The sequence below is a fragment of the Pleurodeles waltl genome, chromosome 3_1 (genome assembly GCF_031143425.1).
Source record: "Pleurodeles waltl isolate 20211129_DDA chromosome 3_1, aPleWal1.hap1.20221129, whole genome shotgun sequence".
NCBI classification, from domain to species: Eukaryota; Metazoa; Chordata; class Amphibia; order Caudata; family Salamandridae; genus Pleurodeles; species Pleurodeles waltl.
In genome coordinates, this window is record NC_090440.1 from 107,733,449 (window position 1) to 107,759,237 (window position 25,789).

Genomic DNA, 25,789 nt, shown 5'->3' on the forward strand with positions numbered 1-25,789 from the left:
TCGATTGGCCTCCATGACCTAGGCCCGAGTTTCACGTTTCCTTCCACGCGGCAGAGACCCAGCTATTCCCCTGACACACCTTCGCTCCTGAGACAATGGCTCCGAGGGAGGGTTTTTTGAGAGTGAATTAACTAGTGTGTGCAGGCTGTTGCGGTGTGATGTTTTTGACTGTGAAGTTGGGTCTATAAGACGGATGGCAAAGGGAGAGAGATGTTCTCCGACCTGATCTAGCTGCTTGTAGGGTTTTAAGCGCTTGGTGAAACACAATGCGCCTTACATTGACACCTCGATATGTGAAAACGAACACAGACAGCAAACAGTTAAAAAAACAGGACACTAGGTTATGACTGCACCGTGTAAATAATGTAAAACATTCAGGCCCATATTTATACCTTTTTAGCGCCGCATTTGCGCCGCATTTGCGCCGCTTTTTGACGCAAAAGCGGCGCAAACTTACAAAATACAATTGCTGTCAATAAAATTGTATTTTGTAAGTTTGCGCCGCTTTTGCGTCAAAAAGCGGAGCAAATGCGGCGCTAAAAAGGTATAAAATGGGCCTCAGTCCTCACATTCTGCCGCCACTGTCTCGTGCTCATTGCCTCGTGCTCATTATCTCGTGCTTGCCGACCGCATTGCAGGAGGCACTGGTATAGTAGCATGAGCGCAGTGTCATAACATAAGTACCATACGGATGTGTTCCTCGACCTTGTGTATTAATTCTATTAGACATTTATAATTCAGGGGGTGTTTGTAAAACAAGCCCCTATCAACTGGAAGCTACACAAATCGGCGAACGATCCCGAATTCTTAGCAAAAAGCGGAGTTGTGTTCGAAAAAAAACATCGTATTTCTCTTGTTTTCCCCTTTGTACTTGATCTCGTTTATTAGTACCCCTCCCCTAATTCTGTCCTGCATTCCATTCCACATTCTGTTCTACTCCGAAGTTATGAATACACCATTTGTCGATAATCAGGCGTCCTTCGTTATTTAATGGTTTTTGCCTTCTGCGTTCGTTATTTCTTCTAACGTTGTTTTCCCGACTGTCTCCTTTCATTACACACAAAGAAAGCCAAGTTTAACTGGGACCCCGAGACGGTGGGGATGATCCACGGATCCTTCTTTTGGGGTTACATCGTCACCCAGATCCCCGGAGGGTACATTTCATCGCGGCTGGCGGCGAACAGGTAAGGGCCAGGGAGATGTCAGTGAGACGTCTTCAGGGTGCTATGAACAAAGTCCTCGGCTCAGGAGTGAGATTGGGACGCTCGTCCAGAGTGGGGCCGGCCTGTGTATGCATATGGTGCATTTATAGCGCTAGCCGAGCCGAAAGGCAGCGCAGCCCTGTACCGGGCGCCGTCAAATTACTAACCATGACCTGTTCATAGTAACACGCACTGCTCCACCAATCTGAATTATCCAAGCGTCGAAAATATGTAGAAACATAACACGAAAAGGGGATTCCTCTTACAGACATCGAGTAGAAAAAAATAAACACACACCAACTGTTGTTTCTATGTGCTGATCTGCAGAAGTGGAATTAGGAAACATGATTTACGAGGCAAATTATTTGTACTAGCCTAAATCAAGTTCTAACATAGTAATGACATGTGTCCAGTTTTAGAAAATGTTTTTTTTTTATTTAAACTGGGGAAGTCCTTTAGTACACATTTCAAGAGCATATTTATAATGTCTATATGAATGTGAAGGCATCCGTGTCTCTCGCGCTCTCTCGTGCGCCCTCTCCCTTTACCTGTCCATATCTGCATACATACTTACAGATATATAACGTTAAACTGTATTACAATAGTATAAGAGAAATGTATCTATCAATCTGTCTATGTATAGACAGATGGATATATTTCTGTTATATTTTCACAATATTTTATAGCTGTCTATCTATCTATCTATATATCTATCTATCTATATTGATATAAATATATTTGCGTTTGTTTATTACATTTGTGCGTCCTATATTTATAATATAAACATTGCATTTAACATTATAATACAATATATGCAGGGATATGGGTCTATAAAGACTCCGGGGTTAATTAAACGTGATAAACCGTGAGCTTCAGACATTGTAATTCGTACATACACTATGGGAGGTGACATTTCAATTGCATATGTTTATGTTTTGAACATCCATGCAGCATGTTTTATATTTCTTTCTGTGGCAGTGCGCATCCCTGCTGGACTCAGGAGAGTGAAAGCGCTGCAGTTGAGGCGAGGATGTTTCCTTGTGAACTGTGCCCATTTTATTTCTCATTAGCGCGCTTTAAACCGAGCCCCAGGATTGTACCGCGTGAACCGTGCACCTATAAATAAGCGCGTGTGCGCGCCTTGCTTTAGTTTAGACGGAGCCCTCCTGACAGGCTCTTCGCAGTAATGAGCGGCTGGGCGCAGATGGTGCCCAGACTCGGCGCGAGCCTCCGTTTCTATGGTTTTTGGCGATATTTCGAGCGCCAGGGTGTGATTCCACCTGTTAATTAGATCCGCCGGGAATTGGGCGCGGATAGAGCCCTCTGATCCTTCTTTAATGGCAAAGGCTGCGCCTTTAGAGGAGGAGATGCGGTCTTAGCGCCTACTGCCGCCGGGTGCAGCTCGAGGCTCTGCGGCGCCGCAAACAAGATGACAAGGAGGATCGAGCGGGAGACGCTGTGCAGGGGCAGTGTTTATTTATTTTCGCGGTTTTATAAAGCTCGGGATAGGTCAAAATGAGCCTCAGAGTGCCGTGCAGTGGTGAAACATACAATTATATAAAACATGTTAGCCATTCTAATTATTATATTAATAAAAAAAATCAACACACGGTTTAATTGCATTTCAAAGAATCATATAAAAGCTAACAACAAATAAACGCAATTACATTCAAGGCATATAATGAACAAGCTATTGTAGCATGCCGGAGAGGCGTTGTGAGACTGGAAACGATAATCCGGAGATATGCTAATTAACCGACGGTCAAGGATACATTTCAGACGTGTTTCTTATGGGCTTCATTTATTTTAAGGAAAGTGGAGAGAATTAAGAGGCCGAAGGGGCGGGATTTCCATCGGCCCCTCCTCACCTCAGCCGCATAAGGCAGTCACAGGTGTGTCGAGCCAGAGTAAAACACACATCTACAAAAGGCCCAAGGAGGGGCGGGGTCGTAATGTCCCCAGGTACTGCTGGATCAGCTCCAGGCATTTCGAGACTGTGGTGACAGGCCAAAGCTTCCCTGTGGGTATGGACTTGCCCCCAAGCCCTCCCTCCTCCCCTTCAGGACGAACGGCGGTGGCAACAGGAACACAAGGAGGACGTTAGGAGGTCCTAGTGCCACCTATTGAATGATTCACTCAGGGATAGTTTGAGGATTTTGGGGGTCCGGGGCCAAACGCATTTTGGGGGGTCCTGTTCGGAACAGCTTTGAATATATGATCTCATTTCAGCTTTTTGCCCTCTTTGGCCAGGTTACTGATAGTGCACAGGCACACTCGTCCAAATTATAGATTTGTTTACATATATTATTCAGGGATAGCTTTGTGTTTTCAATATTGTAATACAGCTGCAGCTCACTAACATTACTGTAAATACCCCTAAATAAGCCAGCATCTCCAGCAGTCACCATCCTTCTATGATTGATGGTGCCTAGTTTGGATGCCTTCAGGCTTCTTTGTTCGCTTATGTCTAGTTAAATTGTGGAATAAACTATTCTATTGTGAAATCAGATTTTGTATTTCAGAACACAGCATGTGTGACAATACCTTTTGGGCCTTTCTGCTATAGAATGCCTTATGTTTGATTATATCTTGTTAGATTTCGCTTCCTTAAATAGTCCTCTGTTTGAAGATGTCTGGTTAGAGTTTGGATTCCGAAGATAAATTTGTTAGATAATAATGTAGGTTTGGGCTCCAGAAAGTCCTGTGTTTCATATGCAGATGACACCCAGTTGGTTATGTAGATTATGCCTCACCACAACTCTAGCAGCGTACCTTTGACTAAGGGTGGGCAGAGCTCAGGGAGTTCTACTCCACAGAATTCCGCAGAGTTACCTAAAAACTCAGTGCAATTCCGTGGAGTTGAGTGTGCAACGGAATCCCTCCTGCCCAGCCTACACATATGCAAATAAATAATGTCCAGGCCCAGTTCACCTTCCCCCTTGCCGATAGACAAGATACTTGTCTCGGTTTCTCGTCTATGTGCGCGGGGGCACTGGGCCTGGACATCATTTATTTGCATATGTGGTGGGGGTGGCTGTGCTCGGAAAAAATGAATCTTGCAGTCAGAGCTCTACGGAAAAGAAGTGGAACCTGTCTCCCCAGATGCCATGAGAAAGGTCAGGGACTCTGGGGAGACAGGTTGTTCTGTGGAGCTCTGCCTGCAAGTTTCCCTTTTTCCGAGCACAGACCCTCCCTCATGTGGAAATACTGTCCATAGCCAGTGCCAACCCCTATGTGCACATAGAAGAGAAAGCAATAAGAGGGTCTGAATGCTGTCTGGGACCATGGCCCCCTTTGCCAGCAGCCTGGCTCTCTGCCTCCCTCTGCATCCTGCTCCCAGGTTGCTGAGTACAGTGAAAGGAGGAAGGGGCTGGAACTGGATCTGGCACCGTTGCAGCCGCTCAGCAGCATCTTGCAGCAGTAGCCTCCAGAAGAAGCTCCACGCCGACTAGCAGAAAGCAAGGCCTTAGCTAGGGGTTTTCTTGCCTGTTGTAGGGCAAATGTTGTTTTCATTTCAGGCAGAGTGTAAAGTGCAGTCCAGTTTTTGATAGGGGCCACACAGTGACAGCACACACTGGTGAGCTCCGCTCCACTGCCTGGCTAGCAGAGTTTTTTTGCCAAACACTGTGCTCCAAGCAGAGTGCTGAGTGCCAAAAAGTCCATTAACCCCTCCAGCGGAGTGGAGCTCACTGCCAACCCTTACCTTTGACCTTCTGTCTTAATGAAGTTGCCAGATGGATGGCGGGCTGTAAGCTGAAATTCAATGAAGAAAAAACGAAGGTCATGCTGATGGGCAACAGCCTTAGGTACCTTGCCTTGAGCCCCCTCTTAGGCAGTTTCAGCGACATTCCTACCACAAAGAATGCATTGAAAAGTCTTGGATCCTGGTTTGACTCCAGCCTCACTACGGACTCGCAAGCAAAATAAATTGCAGTCAGCTGCTATGGCATCTTGAAACTACTGCAGACACCACTAGACAAATGGTCTAGAAAAATGGTTGTTCAGGCTCTCGTCTTAGCCAGCCTTGATTATGTGAATGCCCTGTTCCTAAGCTCCTCTTGCTATATCATCAGGAGGTTGCAGATAGTGCAAAATGTGTTGGCTAACCTCCTGATGAATGTTCCTAAACATACCTCAGTCTCTAAGGCCCTGAGGAACTTGGACTGGCTTCCAGTGGAACGCTGAGTGCAGTTTAGGTCTCTGTATTATGCATGGCGCAGTCCATAGCAAAGTCCCCTCTCTTTAAAATCTTTAGCCTGCCCTTATCAACTGGGTAGAGTTCTTCGCTCCTTATCTGCCATACTACTGAAAGTCCCCAGGATCCCCTGGTCTCACTGGGTGGGGAGTCTACTTCTTTTCTAGATCCCAAGCTCTGGAACACTCTTCCGTTAGAACTGTGTCTTCTTGAGCATGAGCTCCTCTTTCACAAGACTCTGAAGGCCTGGCTTTATAGTGCTTGATTCCCCTCCGCTGCTATTACCATCAGTCTTTTTGCATTGTCTGTAACATCACAGGGAAGCCTCTGGGTAGCCATGCGCTGTATAAGATTGCAAGAATAGAATAGAATACTATTTGGGTACGTTTTGGATTCCAACATGAGCTTTATTAGATATAAACTATTTAGGCTTGGGGTCCAGAATGTCCTATGTTTCATGACCCTCGGTTAAGTTTTGGATTCAAAATTCAGCTTTGTTAGATAATTAATATTTAGGTTTGGGTTGCAGAACGCCTTATGTTTCGTGATGCCTGGTTAGGTTTTGGATACCAAAATGAGCTATAATTAATATTTAGTTCCGGGTTGCAGAATGTCTTCTGTTTCTTGAAGTCTGGTTAGGTTTTGGATTCCAAAATGAGCTTTGTTAGATAATTAATATTTCGTTTTGGGTGACAGAATGTCTTATATTTCTTGATGTCCGGTTAGGTTTTGGAATCTTAGAATGTCTTAGTTTGAAAATGCCTGGTTAGTTTTCTGTCCGATATTGTCCCGTTTTCATGATGTCTGGTTAGGCTTCGGATTCTTAAACTGTCCTTTCATTGATGATGCCTGGTTACGTTTTTATAAAATAAGCAGGAGTACCAGGTCTTGGCACTCAAAGTCCTGACAAATATAACATTATTAATAATGGTCTGAGTTTTTGGCTCTATAGATTCTTTGACATTCGACACTTGACCGTGAACAGGACACGAAGCACCTTTCATAATTTAGCAGATTGTATTAAACACAGACGTGTACCTGTCAGGATCCGCTGAAGACCCTCGCTGGTAGGATTTTTCTGTGCATGACTGAACACTAAAATTCAGTTATTCAGAGGAATACATTTCTGCCAAGGGTGGCAAATTCAAGAAAAAAATAAGTGGAGAGTAGAAGGGATCACAGGCATAATTGGATGAACGGTGTATGAAACTGTCAAAATTGCCAAGCTGGCTGCTCATGCAGTACTTGTGAAATGTGTGGGTTTATACATGTATGTAAGCATGTATGCATGCATCCTTGTGGTATTTGTGTAACCTGTACCTAGGTAAAAGGCAGCGAGCCCTAGCAATGGTCACAACAAAGGTACGCTCAACGAGAGGTTGAAGTGGTAACATGGTTCTGAGAATGGTATTGAGGGAACACCTCTCATGCTCACAAAATAATCCTCCCAGACTTTCAGATGAAGTAGGACCAAATATTTTTGATCAGAAGCAGGAAAATATTTAGGCCCGTATTTATACTTTTTTGCGCCGCATTTGCGTCGTTTTTTGACGCAAAAACGGCGCAAACTTGCAAAATACCATTGTATTTTGTAGGTTTGCGCCGTTTTGCGTCAAAAAGCGGCGCAAATGCGGCGCTAAAAAAAGTATAAATACGGGCCTTAATGAATAACGACTTGTTTTTATATTTTTCTTGCATTGGTTACTTGTAGCATTGGAAGTAACAGGTCTTACTATAACTCATATTCATTGCGTCCTTTTATCAAATTTGGAGGGATGAAGGGCCGAGTAGGCCCGCATAAATAAATTGTTAAAACTACAGGGCACAGTGGATGTATACTGCGGATGCTTAAATCACTGAACTATAAGCCCACGGTGGGCAGAGGGCACTCAAAGCTACCGAATGCCAATCCAAGGAGGAAAACATTGCTGTTTCAGTTAGAGATGTTACAATGATGTTTGAAGATGTGTATCTCTCAGCAAAGAGTTGAAACGTACTACTTTCTATTGGAAATTCCATGGTGACCTGAACAACTGTTTAGGAAATTGGTTCAGACCCTGTTTATTGATGAAGACTTTATTTCATGATGACCAGCTTGCCCCTCTTTTGAGCACTATACCATTGTGAACCTCAACACTAAAGCTTTAACCAGAGACAACAGGAAATCATAGGGCTATTTAGTTTACATAGAAATAAGACAAGTTGTACAAACTCATGACTTTCCCTCTCTCCTACTATAATATAGATAACACCAAGTTAAATATAGATTTCGCAGGTATGGAAAACACACTTTAAAATGATTACTTTATTTATCAAACACGCTGGGACATTTGGCTATTCCTATATACAAAGATTATCAATATATAAATGCCCAATACCTTAATTGTTTCGCTTTTTCCTTTAAATCTATGCGGGTATTGTCCCAACACACTAGAAAGTTCTAACTATGTTCAGGAGGGCACGTTGGTATGTAATTCCCGAGAGGGAGAGCGTAAATCTGAAGAGCTGTCTGAAGCTTTTCTGTTGTGATCCACTGTTGTCCTCCATAGCCAATCAGAGAGTCTGGTGGAAAATGGAAGCTCCAATGGGCTGAAGCAGGTGCTTTAGAGGTCTGATTGGATAAGAGATTATCTCTCACTATTAGCATCATACATGCGCAGGTAAAATGGCTCTACCCTAATGGATATGGGAATCACTGAAAGCATTGTTCTGCTTTATGATGTGTTCATTCTTGAGTTCAAACGTCATGGCTATGGCAGTGAGGGTGAATGTAACACAGTTAGAAAATGCCTTTTCAGCATTTCATATAAATCACATTATGTCTCCTACTTCGTTGAGAAAAGTATTATTGTGTCCCTCTGATGTGCACAGTTGAGGAATGATGCACATTAGGGCCTAGCACCATATATCGCCACATTAGCGTCATTTGTTTTACGCTAATGTGGCAATATTATGGCAAAAACGCAGCGCCATTTTTGCAAAGTGGTGCATGGATGCATTGCACCACTTTGTAACCCCTTGCACCACATACGGCCTGAGCCAGGCATAATGTGTGCAAGGGGGCCGTTCTCCCGTTAGGGGACCCACAAAAAAGGCTCAATTAAATCTGTTATAATTGGGGTCTTAGGTTGGCAGTCAGGTTACCGCCTGTCCAAGCAAGGACCCTCACTCTAGTCAGGGTAAAAGAGAATCAACCGCAGCTAACCCCCGCTCACCCCCTTGGTAGCTTGGCACGAGCAGTAGGCTTAACTTCAGAGTGCTAGGTGTAAAGTATTTGTACCAGCACACAAAGTAACTTCATGAAACCCTACAAAATGACACAACACAGGTTTAGAAAAATAGAAGATATTTATCTAAACAAAACAAGATCAAAACAACAAAAAATCCACAATATACAAGTCAAGTTATCAATTAAAAACCAAAAAGAGTCTTCATGTAATGTTAACCACAACACTAACGCTGTTAGCATGAAAATGTACCTAGGCACATCAAAAATAACACCGCACGGGCGAGTGTGCGTCAAAAGGGGCTTGCAATGCGTCGATATCACTCATGAGCGAAACCGTGCTTCGTTTTCTCCTTCAGTCGAGTCAGTGTGCATCGTTTCTTCTCTCCATAGAAGAGTGATGCGTCGATTCGAACACCACTCTCTGGTCCGGGCAGGCCTTGCATCATTTATACACGCCCAGCGATGTTTGCACCAGAAATCCTGCTGCAGGATGATTCGAAAACCACGCAGCTCAGGTTGTGATCTCACCAGCCTCAGTCAGCGATGCTGCGCGTCGTTTCTCCATCCGCGTGTGTCGATCTTCCAGCCGCGCTGCAGGCGAGTGTCAATTTTCAGCCACAAAGCCGGCGACGCATCGATTTTTCGGCCACGTCTCGGAGTTGCATTGATCTTTTCCCCGCACGGCGGCCTGTGCGTGGATTTCTCACTCTTGTTCTGCCAGTTTCTCCTTTCAGGGTCCCAGGAACTGGATGGGCATCACTTGGCAGGGTATGAGTTTCAGCAGAGGCTCCAGGTGCTGGCAGACAGAAGTCATTGCTGTCCCTGAAACTTCCACAACAGGAGGCAATCTCTATTTCAAGCCCTTGGAGAGTTCTTCACAAGAAGGAAGGCAACACAAAGTCCAGTCTTTGTCCTCTTGCACAGGCAGAAGCAGCAACTGCAGGATAGCTCCACAAAGCACAGTCACAGGCAGGCCAGCTCTTCTTCCTCAGCTCTTCAGCTCTTCTCCAGGCAGAGGTTCCTCTTGGTATCCAGAAGTGATCTAAAGTCTGTGGCTTTGGCTGCCCTTCTTATACCAATTTTGCCCTTTGAAGTAGGCTTACTTTAAAGAAAAGTCTCTCTTGTTTGTGAAATCCTGCTTTGCCCAGGCCAGGCCCCAGACACACACCAGGGGGTTGGAGACTGCATTGTGTGAGGGCAGGCACAGCCCATTCAGGTGTGAGTGACTACTCCTCCCCTCCCTCTTAGCACAGATGGCTCATCAGGATATGCAAGCTACTCCCCAGCTCCCTTTGTGTCACTGTCTAGTGAGAGGTGAAACCAGCCCAACTGTCAACCTGACCCAGACAGGAAATCCACAAACAGGCAGAGTCACATAAATGTTTAAACAAGAAAATGCTCACTTTCTAAAAGTGGCATTTTCAAACACACAATCTTAAAATCAACTTTACTAAAAGATTTTTTTTTAAATTGTGAGCTCAGAGACTCCAAACTCCACATGTCTATCCGTTCCCAAAGGGAATCTACATTTTAATCATATTTGAAGGTAGTCCCCATGTTAACCTATGAGAGGGACAGGCCTTGCAACAGTGAAAAAACAATTTAGCAGTATTTCACTGTCAGGACATATAAAACATATTACTATGGGGGTGATTCTCACCCTGGCGGCGGCGGATGCCGCCCGCCAGAGTTCCCCCCTCCAGAATACCGCACCGCGGTCATTAGACCTCTGCGGGTATTCTGTGTTTTACACTGGGCTGGCGGGCGACCGGCAAAAGGCCGCCCGCCAGCCCAGTGTAAAACTACCTTCCCACGAGGACGCCGGCTCAGAATTGAGCCGGCGGAGTGGGAAGGTGCGACGGGTGCAGTTGCACCCGTCGCGAATTTCAGTGTCTGCAAAGCAGACACTGAAATTCTTTTTGGGGCCCTCTTACGGGGGCCCCTGCAGTGCCCATGCCAATGGCATGGGCACTGCAGGGGCCCCCAGGGGCCCGCGACACCCCATACCGCCATCCTGTTCCTGGCGGGAGAACCGCCAGGAACAGGATGGCGGTATGGGGTGTCAGAATCCTCCATGGCGGTGCAGCTTGCTGCGCCGCCATGGAGGATTCATTTGGGCAGCGGAAAACCGGCGGGAGACCGCCGGTTTTCCACTTCTGACCGCGGCCGAACCGCCGCGGTCAGAATGCCCAGCGGGGCACCGCCAGCCTGTTGGCGGTGCCCCCGTCATTTTAGCCCTGGCGGTCTTGGACCGCCAGGGTTAGAATGACCCCCTATATGTCCTACATTAACCATACACTGCACCCTGCCCTTGGGGCTACCTAGGGCCTACATTAGGGGTGCCTTACATGTAAGAAAAGGGAAGGTTTAGGCCTCGCAAGTAGGTGCACTCGCCAAGTCGAATTTACAGTTTTAAACTGCACACACAGACATTACAGTGGCAAGTCTGAGCCATGTTTACAGAGCTTCTAATATGGGTGGCACAACCAGTGCTGCAGGCCCACTAGTAGCATTTGATTTACAGGCCCTGGGCACCTCTAGTGCACAGTACTAGGGACTTACTAGTAAATCAAATATGCCAATCATGGATAAACCAATTACATACACATTTGGTATAGGAGCACTTGCACTTTAGCACTGGTTAGCAGTGGTAAAGTGCCCAGAGTAACAAAAACAGCAAAAACAGAGACCAGCACACATCAACCACTTCGGAAACAGAGGCAAAATGTTAAGGGAGTCCACACCAAGGATGAAAAGTCTAACAAAATCTAAAAGATTTCTGTGCACCATTTCTAGTACCATTTTTAATGCATGCACAGAGCAGGCAGTAAAAAGGAGGCACACCAGTGTTTTCAATGGGCCTCAATGTGCTTTGCAGGATTAGTGTAAAAATGTTTGGTGCTAATCCTGCAAAGCGCCAAACTAGCATCATAAATTTTGACGCTAGTTCCCCAACTACCACCATGGTGTACCGTATCTTAAATACAGCGCACACATCGTGGCGTTAGGGGGGAGCTAAGGGGTGCAAGAAATGTTGTGCTGCATTGGATGCAGTGCCAGTTTTCTTAAATTTGGCCCTAGGTGCTGTATGTGAATCCTGCTGTTTTTGCTCGGTTGCCTTGTTCTAATAAAACATGTAATAGTTGCTCAGCATATTGCAGCTGTTGTTATGCGGGCTTGGGCTTTTTGCAAGTCATGCAGAATTTGAAAGAAAATTATAAAAATAGAGTGATGAATAGAGGGTGCTCCAAGGAACCCCAATACTATTCCCTTCACTATGTAAAATTAAACATGCATTCGTTTTTTTGGCAAGTCTGGTATTTGTGGCCAAGTGCTTTAACTACTGTGTGCATTAGATTATTTTTGTTTTAGTGCCTTTAGCTGGGGTCTGGTGTCTCATATCTGCTGTTTTGAACCTGGTATACTATCAATATACACAGCTTAAGGGATCGTTTCTATTCTTAGGTCCTTTCTACCAGACATTTTCAAGATGTTTGTTGGAGAAATTGTCTTATGAATAGGGCCAAAAACATACAGTGAGCTTAGAGCCTGCTCAGTGAGTGGCTTCATTCTCACACTCATTAATTTGCTTCTCATTCGATGTCTTGCCTTCCTCTTCATGGTTTTGTCTTTTCACTGGCGCATAACTTTTGTTTGACTGACTTGTATCCTTCCACTGTTCTCATGTAGGGAACTACTTTTTGCTCTTGTTGCTCCCCACTAGGCGTGTGTAGAATTTGCATAATTTGCTGTTACATAGTTACACAAAATTTCAGAAAAATGAAGTAAAATTATGCAAAATGCAAAACATGCATTTGGGCTGTATTTTAGTACGAAATGGGTCCTGGTGTCCACTTTGGATGGGAGAATGCAATTTGTGTTACAAAAATGCAAGAAAGTACTGTTAATGACAGCAGCTCACATTCTGCTGTTCACTTTGTTCCTGTGTATAGCAAATGGTTTCTACCTATATAGCCCGTTTGTATTATTCACATTTGACTACCCAGTTTTTGGATTTACCACCTGACTCTCATGCACGGTAAAGTCGTGCTAATTGGACTGAACATGCTAACTGCCAATGTCTGTATTTTAAGGTAAGGCAGCTACTATGCAGCTAGGGTAAGTGACTCTGAGCTGGTTACGAGTGTGCACATATGTGTGCACATGTGTGCAGGCTGTGCTTGTGCAACTACTGTTTTGCACAGTCTGGTATCTGTGCAAGGTAACCTGTCACATAAGGGACTCTTCAGGTATTAATACTGACGGCTGGTAGGCCTTTTAATGCAATTGGGTGTTCATAGTGTAGGATTGCAGTGCTTCCTGAAGGTCTGTGGTGCTTAAACTGTTTTACACATGTTAAGCAAATTCTTCACTAAGGTACAGGGCCTGCAATGACCAGTGACATATCAATGTGGAGGTAAACATGCAACTTGAGTGCAGATTTAAAATCCATGACATAATTTCCAAACTCCTTATTCACATAATGAATTTTTCATATTTCACTGCTTCATTTCTGAATAATTTTCCAGGATTTTGTCCCCCCTACTGGGTCAAGTTAATTACTCTGCTCTCCGGGATGTGGACCAAAGACCTACCCACACAATAGTGATTTACCCACTTTATGGGAAGGGGACGGGAGGAAATCTACATCCATTAATTAGCGTGGCACATGAGTTGGGACAGCCAAGTCCCACAGAAATAAAGGAGGAGGACCAGACCTCTGGAGCCAACAGAGGAAGAGCTCACCTTTGACAGTTTGGTGGGAAGGGTTCAGGCAGCTATGTCAGCTGGTGCAGTGTGGGCTCTCAGGAAAGCACTTTCCACAGACAATTGAAGTCACCATATTGAGTTGCCACAGAATGCTGTCCAGGATGGTTGGGAAAGTGGTGGTGTGACCGTGTGGCAGTCTAGGAATGGCCAAGGGTGCTGGCTTCTAGAACTATCCACCACAACCTAAAATGCCCTGCACAAGGCAGAGGCAGAAGGGAAGTCACTTCAGAAGGGGAAGCCACATGATGCCTTGCAAGAATGATCTTTAGGACTTTGACTCCAGTTGACACCCAGGATTAGGATTGGTCTTTCTGGGGCCAGTGGTGCTGCCCTGCTTATTGCCCCCGAGATACATGTGGAGGAATGGACTGGCTGGGGGACACTAAAAAGTTCTCATGGGACGTCTGTGGACTAGCTCCTGACTCCACTGACAGACAAGAGGCCTTCAAGAAGCCAGGAAACTCTGGGACCTGTGAAGTGCTGCTGGTTAGCTGTGGCCGGGCTGTAGAAGATGCCCCTCAAGCATGGGCAAGTACAAGGAGCAGAGGCAGAGAATAGGTCTGGCAACAGGGACATGTCTGGCACAGGGAGCAAAAAAAATCAGCTCTCATCCAAAAGTCCCCTTCGGAGGCCAAGTGACCTAAAGTAAAGAGTCCCAGTTGCAAAGGTTAGAAACCAGGAGTGAAACAAGACCAAAACCCTGCAGATTGGCCCTTTAGGGCCAGAAAAATAGCCTAGTTCCTCCAGTAACAGAACTTTGAAATACCCCATAGTGGGCAGATCTCCCAAGGTCAGTGAAACTTTAGTTTATGATTTCTGATGGCTTGGGCCCACTTCCTTAGCCAACGTTTGGCCAAAGGCGTCCCCTTTTCTTGGGGTTGCCTCCACAAACAGCTGCTGAGAAAAAGACATCAAAGAAGATAGAAGAAAAGAAGGGCCTGTGAGGTGCTAACACACTCAGTTGTGCCACAGTATGGTGGGGTTGGGCGCACTCCACTCTAAACCTCCGGCCTATGGTCAGCGCAGCAGAAAGAACACTGGCTTCTGCTACCATCATCTGGAAACAGTGTGGGCAGGGCTGTAACCACAGGGGTTGGGGGGCAGACTGGGCCAGGCCAGCCCATATTTCTCTTTGACCCACCTGAAATGCCTAGGTCTCAGCTTTCTAATTTTCGTATTACTGTTTAACGCTTGAAGTGTCCTGCCAGGCTGTGTTCAGGTGGCAGGCTGCACTGAAAGTCTGTCCAGCAAAAAGAAAGTAACAAGGATAACAAGAAACAGTTAGGTGTCTGCTATGAGCATGGGCATGGGCAAGGCGACTGGGACACAAGTGGGGTGAAGTTCCTGCATCTTCTGTGAAAAGAAACAGAAGCATCTCCGATTAGTTCTGCTGCCCATGCATCCTGTAGAGAGACAGTGAGGTATGGATACTATACATTTTCGTCCACATGTATGCAACTGGAACAGTTTCTTGGAGTTGCACGGATCAGGCTGATATTTCGGTATTGGGTGCAGGTGGGATATTGTTCCTTGCTTGGCAGTGCACAGCAGGTGACAGGTTTGTGTGACAGACCCTGTAGCATGTTTCACCACCAATCTGTGAGCATTGTGTATGCATAAGTTCTTGAATATCAGCTCCTGCACTGCCCCTGTTGACAGTCTTCTTCAGCTTACTATGCTTTAGGTGCTGTCCTGCAGCGGGAGAAGCATTCGGCCTTACGGCTTCAGTGCATGCACATTTTATGCAAATGTGTTATGATCAGAATGAGGTAGGATTTTTCATGTTTTCAATGTATGATTAGTGTAATGATGAGGTCCGTGAAAATGACATTAAAGAGCATAGCCATCATAGATGCAGCAGGTACAGTGACACCAGTCCTTGAGGCATGAGGGCCCGTGTGAAACCTGAACCTTTTTGTATTTCATTAACCAGCCAGTGCTTAAGGGAGGACAAATTTCCTGACAGATTACCTTATCTCTCTCAAGGTATAGGCTAGGGAGATAGGGCAGTGGACAGCCATGAAGGGGAGCAGTCAGAGTAAAAGGCAGGGAGTGTAAACACCACAGAAAATAAAATCACATATCCAAATCAAAGGAAATTATCCACAGGCTTCTGACCCAGATGATATAATGAAAAATACATAATGACATAAACAAGTGACTTTTTTGTACTCTTTCCACCCTTACACTAAGAAATGTACCTCTTTATTATCTCCACTCTATATTCGTTGTCCCAGTCCTTACTGTGAGGTTGAGTCTTACCATGGAGCCAGGTAAGTACTTTGTTAATCCCCCCAAAAACTCAATGGGGCTGATTTTAAGAGCTCCTAGTGCTTCCTTGAACCACATTAGCATAATTTTTTAATGCTAATGTGGCCCAATGAGGCCAAAATCGCCGCACCAGATTTTCAAAGTGGCGCAATGCATGCATTGAGCCACTTTGTAACCCGTTGCGCTACATTATGCCTGCAACAGGCATAATGTATGTAAAGGTCGAGTTCCCACGTTAGGGGGGCCGAAAATATGGTGCAAAGAAATCTGAGAGATTTGTTTGCATAATTTTTTCTGCCACTTTTAACACCTACTCATAGCAGGCGTTAAAAGGAGGCACACCATTGGTTTCAATAGGCCTCAATTGGCTTTGCAAGATGAGCGTCAACATTTTTTACGCTAGCCCTGCAAAGCTCAGAACTAGTGTCAAAAATGTTGAGGCTAGTTACCCTAACTACCGCCATAGTGTGCCGTATCTTAGATATGGAGAACACATGATGGCATTAGGGAAGTGCTAAGAGGCACAAGCAAAGTGGCGCTACAATGGGTGCAGCGCCACTTTCCTCAAATCAGCCCCTATGTATGTTAGTTTGCCTCATCTGCTGTACCAGACATGCCAACATTTGGAGCTAGATAAAAAATTGGGGTACTCTAATTTCTTTAGACTACCATTAAAAGGCAGAACGTTTTAAGTTAAATTTTTGCTGTAAATTTGGGATACTCTTGCCTCAATTGGAAGTTCTGTCATGCATGGCTGTACTGGGGGGGGGGTCTCTTGGTATTATAGCAGTCCTGCTCAAGTGGGTACACGCTCTCTGTTTTTAGGATCCTCGTGGAAGGCTCTTTCTGGATAGATGCTGGCACATTTTCTCTGGGTACCTATGCATCTCCGGGGCTTCTCTTGTTGATACTGGAGTTGGTTTCTGTTTGCTTAGGGCCTGGTTTTTGAGGTCTGCCTTAAGAGCTCCCCTGCACATGACCACTTGGCAGCCCTTAGTGGTGCTTTGGATGGATGGATGCACTTTTTCTTTTGTCTCTGCTATAGCACCAGTGGTATTTTTAGTATGGATGGTGGGTTTGTGTATTTTCCTGCCTGCCCTCCTCTCTAGGAGCTGTCATTTTCTCTGGGAGTGCCTCCTATGACTTCTTGCTTTATTTCCCTGGATCCCATTTTGAGCCAGTCCTTTCTTTCTTTTCCTGACACTTCTGTTCCATACCTCTCCCTAAAGGAAGGGAACTGCTCTGCTAGGTCTCTCTCTCTGCAAACTATGTGCTGGTAATTTTAAAGTAGTTATGGCTGCTGTTTGCTAGATGTATCTGTACTCAAGGTCCCATCTTTGTGACCTTAGCCTCTTGTGTACTGTTTTCTGGCACGGCGTGTTACGCTGCTTTGCTCTGAGGTACCCTACATTTGTGTGCATTTGGAGCTGTCTAGCTTTGCCCTCTGAATCATTACCTTCCTTGGGCTTCTGCCCCTATAATTTCTACCTTGGGTATTAGAGAAGTCATTTGCTGCTTAATTTAGGCCTGGCTATTGTAGGCTTATCTGCCTCACTGCTCTTTTGAGCAGGGTGTCTGCTGTCACTATCTTTAGTCATTCCTACCCTACCAGGGCTCTCAATTGTTAGCTGTTTCAATCATCCCTCCCTTCTTCTGTTCCTGGCTTGTGACTTTGGAGCTGTAGCCATCCCTGAGGCCTACCTTCACACCTTTCTCTGGCTTGGTTGGTTGTGGTCTAGGCTCGTCTGACTAGTATTTTTGTGCATTGCATTGATTTGTTCTTGTTTGATTGCTCTGGTTGGACTGCTGCTGGGGTGGTCCCAGACATATGCCCTTTGTTGATTCCATAATGCAGGTTTGTGAGTCAGTGGCTGGCAATGCAGCGTCATCCCAGCTGCAGTGGCATTGTCATTTCCACCTTGGATGGTGGCGCTTCCTTTGGATTCTCCACAACTCCAGCCTCTCGCTCAAGTGCTTGTGCCCACTTGCGGAGGGATTTGGTCTCACTTTCTCTCCTCTAGAACCTATATTTCTCAGGAGGGTGCTGTTTAAGTTTTCAAGTGAGTGACGTAGTCCCTGCAGACCCTACAGATTGTGAGCATATGTCCACCGCATTGGGCTGAAAATTTGCAAGTGTGCTGTGCTCCCTTTTTGCACTCTATTCCATCTGTTTGTTCATGCATGGTTTGCAGGTTTTACCAAGCTTTAGCAGGTTGTCTTTTTGCCTGGGCTTCCTTCTGATTGGTAGCCATGCTGTGGTGTCTGCTTTCAGTGACTGGCCCTGGTATCTTTTGGTACTCTTATGTTACTCAGCCTGGTTGTCTTGGCCTCCTGTCCTTCATAGGTGGTCATTGTTATGGTCTGTGTGCTCTTTCCCTTTTCTTCTCACTCTTTTCTTTTGCTCCGTGGCTGGTGATGTTCTATCAGTTACATTGTAACTTTCTTCCTCAGGATCACTCATGGCCTCTTTTTTGCTTGATCACATTGTGGTTGTGGCCCTGCTTAGATGTTTAATCCCGTGGGTGAGCTGTGCTTGATGGTAATGTGTTCATTCTAGGTGAGGGGTTTCTGGCTTCTGCTCTTTCACCTGTGTGTCTGGGTGTGTTCTCCAAGCTTGTGTGTTGTGTGTCTCTATTCAGCCTGTTCTTAATGGTAGGTTCCCTTGTCGTTTTTGCTTTGCAGTTTATTTTGTGCCCTTGGATTCATGGGGTGCTGGCTCATGTCCTTACCTGTGCCTATATTTCTTTTCCATAAGCGTGTGGCTTTTTTCTAGTACTGAACCTGGATCCCTGGAGTCGACTGAGCTGTACGTGCATATGCTGGTGAAAAGCAGCGTTGTCAGTAGTGTTTAATGCAGTGGACAGTCCAGATTACTGTGGGTAATGAGTTTTGTGAACTTGTCCTGTGTTAGTAGCTTGGAACTATACTTCTAAGCCTTTACTATTGAAAACGTTCTATGAAGTATAAGACAGTTTCTTCATTATTTCCTTGCAGTATGGTTAGTGGAACAGTCCAACTTTAATACTTCTCCATCAATGGAACCTTCTGTGGTTATGTCATGCAATGGAACTGCCCTATAGTGGTAAGATTACATTTGTTTAACATTGATAGTTGTCTGTGGTTTTGTTCAGAATGATGGGTAGCAAGAAGTGGATCTTTTTAGCAATGGTACCTGTCCTTTGTGGTCCTGTGCATTCAACCCGCCTGGTACCAAATGATGCCTTGCAATGGATCTATCACTGGTCTCTTATTCTGGTAATACTGTGGGGAGGTGCAGTAGTAGCCTAGAATTTTGCACCTTGGGGTATTGACTTTGGATGTGTGGCTGCAGGTTGGACATCCCACATTTCAAACAGTAAATCAAGACCAATGAAACGAGCTCATCAAGAAGCTTATACATAGCAAGTCACTTGTGGCAGCACTGGAGTAAGAGTAATAAGTGCAGAGGAAAAGAAATGTAAGGTATTTGGAAAACAAATGAAATATTACATCTTAGTAGCTGTTCCCATCAGATTTTCTGGGTGCAAAATTCAAATTATATATACACCCATTTTTAGTGTACCCCTCAATTCTTCAGGTGGTTGGCCATTGTTTCAGAATACACCTACATTTCTCCAGCTATTGAAAAGTCTGTAATACATACAAAAGTCTGTTCAGCTTCTAGGTATGCTCATTTGCACATCTACACCCATAACTAAGTTGGCTGAGGCTGTAGTAGACCCCAGGAACTCTAAAGGAAATCTTCACTTAAACATTTGGCATTATTAGCCAAATCCTCAGTTCACACTAATCACAACACCCAATATCCCAAGTGTCAGTGAACATTTATACATCCAATGTATTTGTTAATGACTTCAGCAAACACTTAAATTCTATATGCTATTTTCTAATTTTCAACTGCATTCCTAAACCCATAACATTATTAGCCATGTGTCTGAAGATGGAGTACGTCTAAACCACTTCTCCTACTGGTGATGTCGTCGGAGAACCCACTGAGTGCACTGACTTATTGGCTGATGGCTAATGCACAACTGGACATCTAATGCTCCTAGCTGTTTATCAAATTTGAGCCTAAACTGTGGATGATTGCTACTGACCATTTCCCACTAATTCTCTCTAATATTCCTTGGAAATAATCCCCAAGACTCCTTGTGTTAACTTTCATTTCAATATTTACAAATGTACTTTTGATGCAGCAGTTTCCAAAATATTTGAAAAAAACTCCGTTAAGGGAGAACATTTAACCCACATCGATTTTTCCGTAAACAGCTTCCATTTGTCACAAATATAGTTATATGCTTTACTCACAACAAAAGACTTGCATTTTCCTAACAATTCTCTTAAGAGACTGCAAATCTGGTTCATTGTTTTAAATAGGGGGTGGGTGGAACTTGCATAGTTGAACTCTGAAGAATTAGGTGCAGTTATATACAAAACTCTGTGAGATTCCGCGGAGTTCTGCCCACATCCTGTGCCACCTGTTCCCAGTCCAGCAAAATCAACATATTGCCTACGATATCAGAGGGGGCAGAGGAGTGGTTCACAATCAAAAACAGTGTTGGCAGGATGTTTGTGGCTTGACTGCCATTCCACAATGGTTGCAATACTTATGTAAATGAAAACAGGCCGAATTATTTTTGCATGCAGTGGTGGAAGCCGTATATTTGACAGAATGTTGCAATTTGACCCATTGGTGAAAAAGCCCCAGTTTTATCTGATGATTTTCCCAAAACATTCCATTTGCTGCATAAACAAATTATGACAAAAGCAAATTCACTTTTGAGAAAAACATTATTTTGTGGCTAAAACCTGAAATGATTTGTGGCAAAATCAAAAGAATATCTGGTAAAAACTATTCAATTTTGTAAAGATATCAGTGACAAGTTAAGAAGCCCCTCCCACCCCCCCCCCCCCCTCCAATGTTCTTTTTTCATATATGCATCTAAAACTAGAGTGACCAAATTGCTGACACTAACAGGTATTTTCTCACTTGTAGCTTATTGCCCTCCCCACTCACATGGCATTCGCTCGCTCATCAGTCATTCTCCCACTTGCAGGGCATTATTGCCCTTTCCACTGACAGACACTTTCAACAATGTCCGGGCATTCCACTCAGTTCTCCCCACTGACAAGGCAGTCTCCCCTTGCAGGGCACTGCTAACACTGGGCATTCTCCCACTAGCAGGGTGTTGTCCTCCCCACTGACAATGAATTCTCCCCCTTGCAAGACGGTGCACTCCCACTGACAGGGGACCCTCCATAGTTGCCAGTGCTCCCTCAGTGGCAGCAACACAATCGCCTTCTCCACCCCTGATTGGACGCCCCTTGCTGACAGCCTCCCTCCTCCGCTTCCTCAGCTGTCAGTGATGGGACTTCGCTTGCGAGAGCTCCTCTGACCTGGAAGGTGCGCCCGAGGGTTCTCGCTTGCAGTGCTCTTGCTGCTGCTGCTGCTGCTGCTGCTGATGCTCCTGCTGCCGGAGTTGTTGGTGTTGTGCTCCTGTCCTGGACTGACCCCTCAGGAGTTGTGGCGCATGCTGGGGACACATGCTTGCAGTTCCTTTGCTCGAGGCACAGTGAGTAAACTGGAAGGGAGTGCCAGTGACATTAAAGAGGGACCAAGTCATTGGTGTGATGCTTTCCCTAGCACATGGGGCATCTCAAAAGCACAGTTTTGTGTCCTGCATACAACAAAACACATAATAAGGAGTCAAATTAAAACACAATGGTATTTTTATTTTAGTTTGCATATAATTTAGTTAGAGTAGTTCTAACCGTTCAATACAGTAAAATCCAACTAAGCACTTTTCTTCATGCAGTTCTTTAGTGAAATACATGTCACCATAAAGATAGCGATAATATTGCAAGCAAAGGGGAAATAATAAAGCACATTTATTTAACTGCGATACAATTATGAAGACCTCTGTCCTTTTCAAGATGGCCACTGTGTTGTCTGGCTTCCAGCACGGACCCAGCAGCACCCGGAGTTAAAAGTCATGCTGTTTGTGGTGGAATGTAATAGCAATTCTAAGAAAAACAGTCTAACAAAAATATTCAGGACTTTCAGCAGCATGGAAGCCGACCGTGACTGCACCTGGTGATTTCTTTTATGATGATGTATTGCTGATGTAAGGGTGGGCACTGCCGCACCAGTAAACTCCGCCTCGCAATAGTGGTGGACTTTTTGCTGCGGTCCAAGTGGTGGGCAGAACGGGTAAACTCTTCTATCTCCACCGGCAGAGTGATACCTTATGGAACTATAGTATTTTTGCATGGTGCTCTGGCATGCCACCATAACCATACTGCAATGTCAAAACTGTTCATAAAAACAATCTGGAAAAAAAAGAAAGAGCAGAGTTTACTACTCACCTTTAGTATTTTTCACAATTTTCTCCCAACATCCATTGGTGCTGAACAGTACAAAAGTAAAAAAAAACACAAAAGAAAATGCACTGTATAATTATTTTTTTGCCAAGTTCACGAGATTCACGAGTTTGAGGCAAATTATTTTTTTTTAAAAACAGGCGCAGGCTCCTGCGCTTGTTTTTTTCATAGGCCCACGGGTGGGCCAGGTACAGGGTGACCACCACCTCCCTGGAGCTTTTATTTTTTTTTATGCTGGGGGCCCGCCAACTCCCCTGCTGGCCTGGGAGCTGCCACCTCCCCAGGGCTTCCATTTTCATCTTTATGGGGTGGGCCTGTGGCTCCCCCCGCTAACCTGGGAACCGCCACCTCCTCAGGGCTTCCTAAGAAAAACATGCGGGGGACCCATACCCCCTCACCCTGGAGGCCACCATCCCCCAGGGCTTCTTATTAAATACATGCAAGAGGACCTTTGGGCCCCCACAACCTGGGGACCACCACCCACTGGGGCAAAGTGTGAAAAAACAGAAAGGGGGCCCATTTTGGACCCCCAAGCCCTGGGGATCACTATTCTCATTGGAGAGGGGTGGTGTAGCCCCCTTATGGAGCCAAAGATGGGACTGCCACCCCCCAGGGCTGGTTCCTGCTATGTCCCGAGGTGCCCACCCCTGGGACATATCTGTTTGTTGTGGCTTCGCTGCAGCCCTGCAGCTGCAGCCAAGCCACAGCAAACACTTTGGGTTTTGACAGTGGGACCTTTAAAGCAGTCCTGCTGTCAAAATCCGAAATTTCATCTCTGTCCCCTGCACAAGTGCAGGGGACAGAGATGAAATGCTTCAGCAGTGGCACTGCAAGGGAAGCCTTAAGGCTTCCCCCACAGTGCCAGGTAACCTGTAAAGAGCGTTTTATTTTTAATAAAAAAAATAAAAAACATTATTTAATTAAAAAATATATATAGGGACCACGGGGGAGCCCTTTAGGCTTCTCCCGCAGTGCCATATAGCCTGTAAAGGGCTTTTGATTATATTTTTTTTTTTATTTAAAAAAAATAATATAAAAGCCCATAAAGGTCTAGAAAAAAAAGTAAGAAAAAAATAAACCCCCGTAGATCAGTGTCAAGGGCACAGACCTTCACATTGAAATATGGGGGTTCGAGTCCACCTGAACTTATTTCTTCTTTTTTTAAAAATAAAAAACATTATTATATATTTTTTAAACAAATATTTTTTTATTTTAAATTGGAGACAAATAGCTCATTCTAAGTATATCAGACATCAAAGCCTAAAAAACTCTCTGTCTCTCCCCCTCACTTTCTTTCTCTCCCTCTATCTGTCTCTATTTCAATCAGTTCTCCCACTCACACACCCACTCAGACACTTACGCATTCACTCACATAGCCACTCACAGACCCACTCAGACCCTCATGCACTCGCTCACAGCCCCAGTCAGACCCTCATGCACCCACTCAGACCCACTGAGATAGTTATGCACTCAACTCACACACCCACTCAGATTGTCACACACCCACTCACACATCCACTGACACCCTGAAGCACCCATTCACAGACCCGCGCCCCTACTGATACACCCACTGAAACGCTCATGTACGCCCTCTTACACCCAGACAGATACTCTGACAGCTGCTCTTACACCCAGATGCAGCCTCTTATACACAAATGTATAATTCAATGCATCATATTTAGTAATGTATGTGAAAGAACACTGACTGGAAAGTAAGTTATTGAATGTTGTTGTTGTATACCAGTGTACTGGGGTTATAGCTGAGACCACATCCCTGAGGAGGCCTTGGACTGCTCTGTTTCACTACCCTGAGAGAGTGAAGGGCTACAATAGGGTATTTGATTCCAAAGTAAAAAAGACAATTGTGGACGTAATGCTTGTGAAGGTCTCACATCCTTCGTAACTAATAACTCAATTTCTTATACCATGGACGTGCGATAATTGTTTAAAGTGAATCACACATTTGCAGGGAATTTATACTACAAATGGTGTGTAATTACTTAACGTGGCATATTAGTATAATTTTGGGAATCTCATAATATCGGCAACAAGAGTACCATGAAATTATGCTAATTGCATTAATTTTGGTGGCATAATGCAAATTTCACCTGGGATCACTGCCCAACCCTCCCAGTTGGGCTGTTAAAGTACAGCAACATGTATGTTCTTGCTGTGTCATTTTCATGACTAAAGAGTAGACTTCAAGTGTTGTTTTTGTTTTATCTCCTGTATTGCACATGTTGTAATAAAGTGCAGGTCATGGCACACAAAGGCTGTACTCACTCAGTTGGTATTTGAAGTTGACAGTGTACTTAGCATGAAGGGAAAGGAGAAGGCTTTTCCTGGAGGCCCTAAAACGTCTTCCAGGGTTACACTTGAGGACCAAATGATTGGATCATTTGTTTCCTTTCTGGGTTCTGTGTAAAGGAAATTAGGTTTTGGCAAGCATTTCCTTTACTTTCTGACACAATCTTTTTATTTGATATTATTTTCAGTTTCTGTATTGAAAAGTATTTGAAAAATGAACCATGCCATTTATAAAGTTTAATTTTTTTTACATTTAATGTGTATTTTTCAGATACCTTAAAATGTGGGTCTGCTTTCCCACTATTGTTTTTATTTTTTCCAATTATATATAGTGTTATACAATTCTTTACAAACATCAGCAAAGGAAAGGGAATTATTTGTGTTGCCAATGTTTGTTTTGTAATATTGTGTGGCTGTCCTTTTGCCAACATGTGTAAATAAATGCAACCAAAGCTTATCACAAGAGTGCAATTACTGACCTCTGCTATCGGGAAAGGATTCTATTATTATTTTTTGAGCTGAAGAGTACAGTACAGATGTGTATAAATCAGTCAGTTTGTTCAAGACTGCTGTTATTCTGGGCAGTCTTGCAGTTGCTGCACTTTGTCTCTATTTTCGGTGGCACTATGTAGGCCCTCTGTCTGCTCTGCTGCCAAATGAAAAGGGTCATTAGCCTGCTGGTGAAGTGTGTAGGTAGATGGATTATGTACAACTGATATTTTTAGGTCTCATCTATAGACATCTTTTAGCTATCTGTTTGCGAGAGACTTCTTGAAAACCGTACTAGAAACTTACAGTGGGCCTTGTGCAGCCCATTGCTTACCATTGATTGGCTTTCTTGTGACTCTCATTTGCTTGCGTCTTAATCAATGTTTTTTCTTTTCCTTTTGTTTGTTCCTCAACTGGAGAACATCTTCTTTACCATACTGTTCATTGAACAACTTGTATCCATCTACTGCTCATATTCAAGGAACTCATTTTTCCATTGAAAATCCACTTGAGAGCACATGCTTAGTGCCTTTCTGCACTGTTTTTCTTTTTGCAGTGCATATCCCCATTCAATTACCCACCCCCATCCCATGTACTCTGTGTTGAACTCTCTTCTCCTGCTCCAGCCTTTGATTCTCCCATCCTCGCTGTTTTAATTTTTTTAATGTAATTCTCACTACCCTTGGCCTCAAGCTCTTCCATTGCTCCCTCTGCCCACTCTCCATTGCTTCCACTGAACGCTTCCTGAGCTCCTCCTCTGTTTCTCTCCAACCCCTCGCAAACATTGAAATGCACTTTTCAATGTTTTCAAAGGGCTGAACAGCTGCCATTTGCTGGCATGCTGCTCTGTTGAAATAGCACTTTTATGCATGTAAACATTTTTAGGGCCTGTTGTCATCTATCTGTGGGCTTTTAACCACATCCACCATCATTAGTAAATGCTTT

At 44.5% G+C, this 25,789-nt stretch overlaps 1 protein-coding gene across 1 annotated transcript in view; it reads left to right on the forward strand.

Moving 5' to 3' along the window:
* Positions 1 to 25,789, forward strand: part of SLC17A6 (solute carrier family 17 member 6) — a 281,370-nt gene that overhangs the window by 6,881 nt on the left and 248,700 nt on the right. Inside the window, exon 3 of the mRNA XM_069221946.1 lies at positions 1,066 to 1,184. Coding sequence (XP_069078047.1) covers positions 1,066 to 1,184 — 119 coding nt within the window. The remainder of the gene's footprint in view (positions 1 to 1,065; positions 1,185 to 25,789) is intronic.